At 44.1% G+C, this 9677-nt stretch overlaps 1 protein-coding gene across 1 annotated transcript; it reads left to right on the top strand.

The window, feature by feature from the left end:
- Positions 1-659: 659 nt before the first annotated feature.
- Positions 660-3706, top strand: LOC110120083. Its single transcript, XM_048414146.1, has 4 exons — positions 660-782; positions 1719-1821; positions 2233-3296; positions 3596-3706. Exons 1-4 carry the CDS (start codon positions 660-662, stop codon positions 3704-3706), a joined length of 1401 nt encoding a protein of 466 aa, XP_048270103.1.
- Positions 3707-9677: the final 5971 nt, after the last annotated feature.

Raw genomic sequence — 9677 nt, 5'->3', positions numbered from 1 at the left:
ACTCTCAGATCAACGCCCATTTGATCAAGGTAAGATCGTTCCTACCATTAACACCAAACATGGCTCAACCTGACTCGATCAGCACATTGAGGCGGAGACGCAGCGGCCTCGCCAACCGCTTTACAATCACGAAACGCCAACTCGATGAATACGAAGAGTCTGGTCAAGTAAACAACGGTTACTTAGTATCTTGCCGTCAAGCGTTCGACGACATCTGGAAGAAGTTAGTCGCGGTTCAAGACGAGTTAGAAGGGTTAGATGAAGGGGAAGTCGGTCGGGCCGCCGCGTTGTATCAAGAGAAGCTGGAGATTGACGTACGGTTCACAGGTCTCCTTGATAAAATACCCGCACCAAACCCCTCGCCAACTAAAACGCGCGATTCAGGCGTGAAGCCCGAGCCGACATCACTCACCCTACCAGAGGTCCGCGCTCCTCAGTTCGACGGTGCCCTCGAGAACTGGACCTATTTTTATGACACGTTCTCATCCACGGTAGATCGCAATGAAAATTTAACAAATGTCCAGAAATTTCAATATCTACGCGCAGCTATCACTGGACGGGCCGCACGGAGCATCCAATCATTGGAACCCACAGATGCCAACTACCCCATCGCGCTTAACACATTGAAGGAGAAATTCAATTGCCCCCTCCGGATCTGTATGCGCCATTGGGAATTGATGCGCGGTTATCCCGAAATAGAAAAGGAAACTCCTGAAGCCATTGAGGATTTGATGGAAACCATCAGCGTAAATCTCAAAGCGCTCGAAAGATTAGGACAGTCGGTAACTTCAGATGTAGTACTGATCGAGTTGATCGCGTCAAAATTGCCTGCGTCCAGTATGCGTAAATGGCAACGTACGTTGCCAAATCAGGAAGTACCTTCCTACCATCAGCTGATGGAATTCCTAAAAACACGAGCCAACGGGAATCAGCTCCTCTCTAAAGTAACGAAAACAAAGGAGTCACCCCCCAAACCTCCTCGTCGCCGATATAACCTACCACGTGGACGAACCTATGCCACAACCAGCAGGGCGCTGGTGTGTCCGACCTGCGACGGACCCCACAAACTCAGAGACTGTAAGGTTTTCAAAGCCAAATCAACCATAGAACGTCTTCAACTCGTAAAAATGGCATCGCTGTGTACAAACTGTCTAGGCAACGGACATTCGATAACACAGTGCACCGCGCGTTCGTGTCATATCTGCGGGCGACGACATCATACGTACCTACATCGAGAACAAATACAAGAAAATCCTCGGTCGTCCTGCGGTCGGTCGTCAAAGGGTCGGTCGCCAAGCATTCAGTCGTCGGATAGTTGTTCATCGAGCGGTCGGGCGTCGGGCAATCGTTCATCGAGCGGTCGGTCGTGGTCAGACAGTCGTTCATCAAGCGGTCGATCGTCGGGAGGTCGTTCATCGTACAAACGATCCTCTCATGGACAATCGCCATCCGGATCATCGAAACCGCGTTCGGTCCACCATTCGAGACGACCCGCCAAACATTCAAATAACCCTACACCTTCGGCCCCAAGCGATACGAAAGCTCACACTTCGTATGAGTCACGCGCATCACGGACCAAGGGTAATGTCCCAGAATCCGCGTCCAAAACCCACCCAGGTCAAAACTGACTAGACAAACGGGCCGCAAAGGAAGGGACCGAAACGACACATATATCTCTAGACGTTACGCCGCATCATGATCTGCTGGTCACAACACAGATCGATGTGCTAGACAAGAGAGCATCTCCAATTCGAGCCAGAGCACTGCTAGATACTGGCTCTAGTATGAATTTCATGACTGAGAAATTCGCAAACTCCCTCGGTATAAAACGAAAGAGATGTTCGGTCCCAATCGGAGCCCTCGACGACTTAACCACTATCGCAAGGAGCCAACTAACGACCACCATTGTTTCTACGGATGGCAAATATGAACGCACAGCAACGTTTTTAGTAATCCCAACAATATCATCGGAAGTCCCAGACCATCCAATCGATCGGTCCGCTCTCCAGATACCCAAAAATCTAAAATTAGCCGATCCAACATTTCACATACCAAGCCCTATCGAAATATTACTAAGCTCGGGACCAACGTTAGCCTCATTATGTGTCGGGCAGATTAAAATACCACAATCCATCGATACTGAGTTATGTTTGCAAAAAACTCGCTTCGGTTGGGTTATCGGGGGGAGCCCATCCACGCAATCGGGCACACATTCGTTTCACATTACCACAGCCGATTGGCGGCATGTGCCTACGGATGACAACCCAGCGGATCTGATCTCCCGAGGGCAGGCTCCCAAGGAATTCCTGCGTCCAAACATCTGGAAACACGGACCCGAATGGCTCAAGCAGCAGCCGGAGAACTGGCCGATCTGGATCCTTACACCGTCGGGGGACATCCCGGAACAGAAAAAAACGATCTGTCTAACGACGAATAACAACGATAACCCCCTCCTCCACCGATACTCGTCCTGGACCAGACTAATCAGAGTCGTCGCTTGGTGTCTTCGATGGAAACATAAACAACACCTAGCTGCCCATCTAACAACCGACGAATTAACCAGGGCTCACAACAGGGTGATCAAAATCATACAATCCGGTCATTTTGCGACGGAAATTCGGACACTACAGAAAGATCGAAGCAGGGACGTTGGAGGAAAACTACAGCCATTAAATCCCTTCCTCGACGAAGATGGGATATTACGAGTCGGAGGACGACTAACCAACTCTTCTATACCCTTCAATCAAAAACACCCCATTATATTGCCCAAAGCATCTGTTACAGAGCTCATCATAGACCAGGAGCATCGGAAAAACCACCACACCGGGACACAAGCTACCCTGTACGCGGTAAGATTGCGCTATTGGCCGATCGACGGTCGTAGCCAAGTGTGGCGTACCATTAAAAGGTGCGTCCGCTGCTGCAGAGCCAACCCGCCGCCAGTGGAATATTTGATGGGTGATTTGCCAGAGGCGCGCATTACCGAATCGCGTCCGTTTACGAACGTCGGAATCGACTACTGCGGCCCATTCTACATCAAGGAGAGGAGGGATCGCAACCGACGTAAAATAAAAATATACGCTGCCATATTCGTTTGTCTAGCAACCAAGGCTGTCCACATAGAGCTAGTCAGCGATCTAACCACCGACGCTTTCCTAGCCGCCTTACGTCGATTCATTTCGCGGCGAGGACATTGCGCAACCATCCTTACCGACAATGGCACCAATTTCGTCGGGGCCAACCGGGAGCTGCAAGAACTCCGGACCCTATTGCAGTCTGACGACCACAAGGAGAGGGTACAGACTTTTCTCGCCGACCGACAGATCCAATGGCGTTTCAACCCTCCAAACTCACCACACTTTGGCGGTTTATGGGAAGCCGCGGTGAAATCCTTCAAGCGCCATCTCATCCGCGTCGTCGGCACGGAACTCTTGACCTTTGAGCACCTTCATACTCTTGTGGTTGAAATTGAAGCCATCCTTAATTCACGCCCACTGACTCCCATATCATCCGATCCGAAAGATCCCCCTGTCCTCACTCCCGGTCATTTTCTAATCGGTGACACACTCACGAATTTACGGGAGCGTGATTTCAGGACAGTTCCATCAGGGCGGCTATCAAGTTGGCAGCGCATCCACCAGATCAAACAGCAGTTCTGGAGCAGATGGCATCGAGAGTACCTCAACGAGCTAACCCGCCGCAATAAATGGGATAAGGGCAAACATGATATCCGAGAAGGCACCGTAGTAGTTCTCAGGGAGGATAACGTACCATCCATGCAATGGCCTTTGGGCCGCGTGATCAAGGTCCATCCAGGAGTCGACGGAATCATACGGACCGCCACCGTGCAGACGGCAACAACTACCCTGGATCGTGGCGTCAAAAGACTGGTCCCCTTACCCATTCACCCAGATCCAGACGAGTCTGACCACCCACACGGAGCCAAGGAGATTCGCCAGCGACGCAACTGACTCCACACCATATCATTTGATCGGTACCCTCTCAACGGGGGGAGGATGTTACGCCACGAGGTTTAACACAGGCTGTATTTTCTAACCGTCACTCGCGGCCCTACAATGTCTCAGTCAGATCGTCTTATCTGACCGCCGGATCATATACAATGTATCGACGAGCGCATAGCTGTTGCCAAGCAGCGAGTTCTCGAAACGTCGAATTTGGTCCGTTACGTTTTCCACGCAAGAGCGGACATACGTGATCATAGGCGCGAACGGTGGCGTGACCTAAGGATGGTGGGGGTCGTCTTAAAGATGAGACAAAGAAATCATCCAAAGTCGATCAGTTCCTTGTGACGCGTCGAACAGTACACATTGCCAAACATTCGCTTATTCTGTTAAGTATCATATCGTGCTACGTCCACCAAGAGACTAACTTCAAGTGTAAGAGCCTTGCTCGATACTGTATATATTTACATTATCTGCGTGCGATAAAGTTGTTAATTGTTTATATCTTTTCAATCGTGTAGACTAGTTGTTGGAAATATAAATTTTAACTCTGTGAGTCACAGTGTTATCATACCTGAATCACCCCTATTATCTTAATCGAAATACGGGGATCGAACTATTCGTGGTGTCGATCATTTTAATCGTAACGGGAATTTACGACTCCCGTTGGCGCGTATTCTAACGACCGCGCCTCCCCGCGATAGCTCGAAAATACACACTTTATCCACGCGTTTTTCGCTCTTTATATACCGAATAACCTCAACAGGTTATGGGCCCAGGGCTGTAGAGTGTAAGATAGCAACGCGAAGTGAATAAATTGTCAAAGTATTGTGCTTAGTAAAGTAAGTGATAGTGCTAAAATGGAATCAGCAAGTGCGAAGATCGAGATGTTACGAGGCGAAGAAAACTGGCTCCAGTGGCGTTTTGTCATGCGTACACTTTTGGAGGAATATGACGACCTGTTCAACGTGTGTGAAGGGAATCTGTGTCATCCAAGTAACAGTGCGGAGAAAGAAATCGCCCGTAAAAGATTTTTGAAGGCAGATCGGCTAGCAGGAAAATTAATTGTGACCTCAGTAGGAAGGAAACCGTTGGATCTTCTTTTATGTTGCACAACAGCACATGAAATGTGGAAAAAGTTGAATACAGTATAGGCACAACTCTATGTTATTCTTCTTAAAACCTAATCTCGTCAGATACTTATTAAGACACTCATACCACTCCCTTCGACTTTTTTTTAACCCATAAAGCGCTTTCGATAGTTTACAAACTCTATTCGTTCCGTCCGCATATCCCTTTGGTTGATTTACATATACCTCCGAGGTTACTTCACCATTTAAAAAAGCAGTTTCTACATTCATTTGCTCAATAATTAATCCATTTTGACAACGATATGATAGCAATATCTTAAAGGTCTCATTACTCGCTACTGGGGAGTATATGTCATCGGCTACGTTTCTTTGTTGGAATCATCTTACCACTAATCTAGCCTTATACCTGTCATCTGATTTTCTCGTGTAAACCCATTTTACATCTAATACGTTTTTGCCTTTTACCCTTTCTACCAATTTCCAAGTTTTATTCTTATAAAGACATTCTATTTCCTTATTCATAGCTTGTTTCCAATCTTCACTATCTTCACAACAAATCGCCTCCTCAAATGTACAAGGGATATCTACACTACAATAATTTGCATGGATTTCACTAATGTTTTCTTTTTCTGGACATCTTACTGGAGTTCTCTTATTACGTGTAGACCTTCTAGGGATGTTTAAGCTTTCAAGACTGTTATCATTTTCATCTTCCCTACTTTCTAACTCTTCCTTATTCATGTTTACCAATAAATCATTATCCCCATTGTCATTGTTATCTTTATCGAATGAATTTTCCGCAACGCCGATACATTTTGTGTCTGTTCCTATGACCTCTACATGTCTCGCTATTGTTATTTTCCTACCTAATAAGACTCTGTAACCTACTTCACTATATTCTAACAAAATTCCCATATCTGCCTTCTTATCCCATTTAGAAACTCTCTTTTGTTCTTACAAAAACTTTACTTCCATATAGATGTAGATTTTCAACACTTGGTTTTCTCCCGAAGAATATTTCAAAAGGTGTCTTTCTCTCTATAGTATTTGCCAGTATTCGATTCTTCAAGTATACCGCTGTCCAATCTATTTCCAGCCAGTACCTTTTATGTATTTTCGCTTCCGCTAACAAGCAACGCGCCATGTCCATAACTGTTCTATTATACCTTTCCGTTGTCCCGTTTAATTCATGTACGTAGGTTGGGCAGTTATTTATTCTGATACCTTTATCCCTAGCAAATTTATAAATTCGATTATTCAAGTTCTCTTTTTCATTATCACATCTCAATATTTTAAACCTCTTGCCCGTTAAATTCTCGGCTTCATTTACAAACTGTACGAAACAATCAAACACCTCATCTTTTGATTTTATACAATAACTTCTAGCTATTTTGCTATAATTATCGATAAATGAGATGAAATATTTCTCTTCATTGAATCCGGTAGTCTTAAAGGGACCGCGCACGTCCGAATGAATAATTTCCATTATCTCCCTAGCCTTGGTTCGATTATTTTTGAATGGTAAATTTTGCATTTTCCTTTCCATGCACACCCTACATTTCAAAAATTCCTTTTCAAATTCTTTCGGTATACCAGTAACTAGCTGCTCTTTACCCAAAATATTTAAATATTTAAAATTTACGTGTCCTAGCATCCTATGCCATCTTTTCTTTTTACTCATATCACTACGTTCGGCGCTGTTTGCTAAGTGCTCCTTCCCTTTCAATATACTTTTCATTCTATATGTTCCCTTTTCTTTAACCGCTACCGCTGTAAGTTTATTGTCCTCATCTATTACTTTTGCAATATTTCCTATTGAAATAACCGTGTTCCTATTATCTTTTAACTTGCCTAAACTAATGAAGTTTGCGGACATTTCTTTTGCGTAAAAAACATTATGCACATTTATTTCATTTTGCTTTCCAAATGTTTCAAAATAACTTATAACATTCGCTAATTTTGTTGCCTTTATTGATCTATTATCGCCTAAATATATATTTACCGCTTCTTTAAGGTCAATAGATTTATCGAAATAATTTACGTTGTTAATTATGTGATCTGTGCAACCGCTATCTAATGGCCACATTACTTCATAATTACTTATCTCGTTCGCCTCGCCGCTGTGTGCTGCGTGCGCCGTTGCTATCCATGTGCTTGATCTTGAGTTACCATGCTCGTGTCACGTAAAATAAAAAGCAGGAGGCTCGAACGAAAAGAAAAAAATTAAGGTAACAAAAAAAACAAGAGAATTTATTTCTTGTATTCTGAATTTACACTGACTGCGATTTTGTTCTGAGCTCCAGCCGTGACTTTCCAAGACTGAAGCTCTTACAATTTGACTTTCGGTAACATCTGTTTCTTCTTTGTTTGTCATCCCTCAATATCCCCACTACCCTGTAGGCGTACGTGACCGTTGTCACACTTCTAGGACATCCGGTGGAAGGACCGTTAGGATACAGATGACTCATTAGGCACTTCGGCGATATACATTGTCGCCAAGGCCACCACATCTCTGTCTCCATCATCGGTCCATCGGATTTGAAGTATGCCGGTCGTGATACTCGCTCGTGCCGGTTGTTGACTGACGATGGAAATTTCCATGTCCCCTGCTTGTATTTCCTTTGTTTCCTCCTCCTCTGCTGCGACCACGTGTTGACCCAAGCCAAAAACTGATACTGTTTCCCGCTTCGACGCCATTTTGACACTCTCTCGCAAAATGTCCTACTCTTCCACATCTGAAGCATCCTTCCTTTTTTGCAGAAAAGGCGCTGGTTTGCATTTCTCCTCGATTGGACTTATTTTTCCTCTCCGCTATTTCAATTTTATTTTTTAAATACGCTACCGTTTGATTTTCGGCTTTCAGTGCATCTACTATATCCGCTATGTAGCTGTATTCTTCGGGTAACGTATTCAGCATGTAAGATAGTTTTTCCCTCTCACTCACTTGTGCACCCGCACATTTTAATTCGTTTATTAATTTTTCGAAATCGCTAAAGAACGATGTTGAATCACTGTAGTTCTCAAGTTTTATCTTTTCCAGTCTCCTTCTGCATACGACCTGTAGTGCCGTCGACTCTTTCAAGTACATTTCATCAAACTTTTTTACTATCTGATACGCCGTTTTTTCTTCTCTAATATATTCCAATGGTCTGTTTGTGATGGCACTATAAATTATATTTATTGCCTTCGATCCTTTTTGTCCCAGTCTTCACTGTCTGTTTCTGTCTTCACCCTAGTTGTGACAACCTCGCATTCTCTATACTTGCGAAACATCGTTATTCTTTGCTTCCACATACCGTAAATATCCATCGAAAATAGGTATCATGATTTCCGATCTTTCCATTTTAAATGACTCCTTATCTCTTACTCAAGCGTTCCTACGTGCACGAAGTGTATTTTTCCTCTTTGTAACCTTTGAACGTTTCTTTCCTTACTGAGAACTCACTCGAACTAACTCGCAATATTGAAAAACACGCACTAAAATAACTTGCAAAATTATGAACCACGCTCTGCTACCATGAAAAGATATAGAATAGATTCGGAAATACAAATAATTCCCTTTATTTAGCACACAACTGTTATACATATATCTTATACTCTTAAGACCTCAAAATCCTACTCGCACGCACGCCTGTTGTCAACCGACTCTTCCAGATACTTCTAACGACTGACTCTTCTCTTTTGTCCCAACTAAGGCCTGGACGTCCTCTGACGCTTATACACACATTCACATGTACAGTGTAAATGTATCATATTCCCAACAGGAATAAATATTCAGATCAACGTGACTACGTTTCGATTGCAGGTATGTAGACAATTCGATGCGCGTTATATTCCAAATCTGATGCCAAGAACAGTGCACATCATCCGGTTTACGCTATGTAAAATCTGGACGCAGCCAGATCCAGCGTTGTTGCAATTTCGTATATTCAGGATTAAGTATTCAAACCGACGTATCTCCGATTCTATGGCACATATGGCTACAATTAGAGGCTCGTTATACTCCAAATTTGCTGCCAAACACAGTGCACGTTATCCCGTTTGATGCATGTAAAATCGGGACCTAGCCGAACCCTGCGTATTTGCAGTTTTACATATTCAGTATTAAATATTCGAACCAACGAATCTCCGTTTCTATGGCACACTTCAGACAATTCGGTGTGCGTTATATTTGACATCTGATGTCATATACAGCGCACATCAGTAGCTTAGCGTTCTGTTCACTCTTGTCTCTGTTAAATACACCATAATTGCAGTTTAGCATATTCATGCTCGAATATCGAAAGCAACGTATCTTCGTTTCTATGGCAGATATGACGACAATTCGGTGAGCGTTATGCTCCTGATTTGCTGGTGAGCACAGGGCACATCTTCCGATTCTATCTGCTCTTCTGTCTTATGTCTTCTCTGGTCACTGACAGATTCAGCGTAATTGCTGTTTTGCATATTCATGCCTAAATGTTCAAACCAACGTGTCAGCGCTGCTATTTGATACATGTCGCAAATGCGATACGTGCTATACTCCACAATTACAGCCAAACACAGTACTTATCCGGTTTGCGCTATGTCGACTGTATTTTCGAACTATCGCGGGGAGACGCGGTCGTTTGAATACGCGTCAATG

This window comes from Bombus terrestris, unplaced genomic scaffold, assembly GCF_910591885.1.
Source record: "Bombus terrestris unplaced genomic scaffold, iyBomTerr1.2, whole genome shotgun sequence".
NCBI lineage: Eukaryota > Metazoa > Arthropoda > Insecta > Hymenoptera > Apidae > Bombus > Bombus terrestris.
The sequence above is the reverse complement of the archived record's forward strand: the minus strand, read 5'-3'. Positions and strand labels throughout refer to the sequence as shown.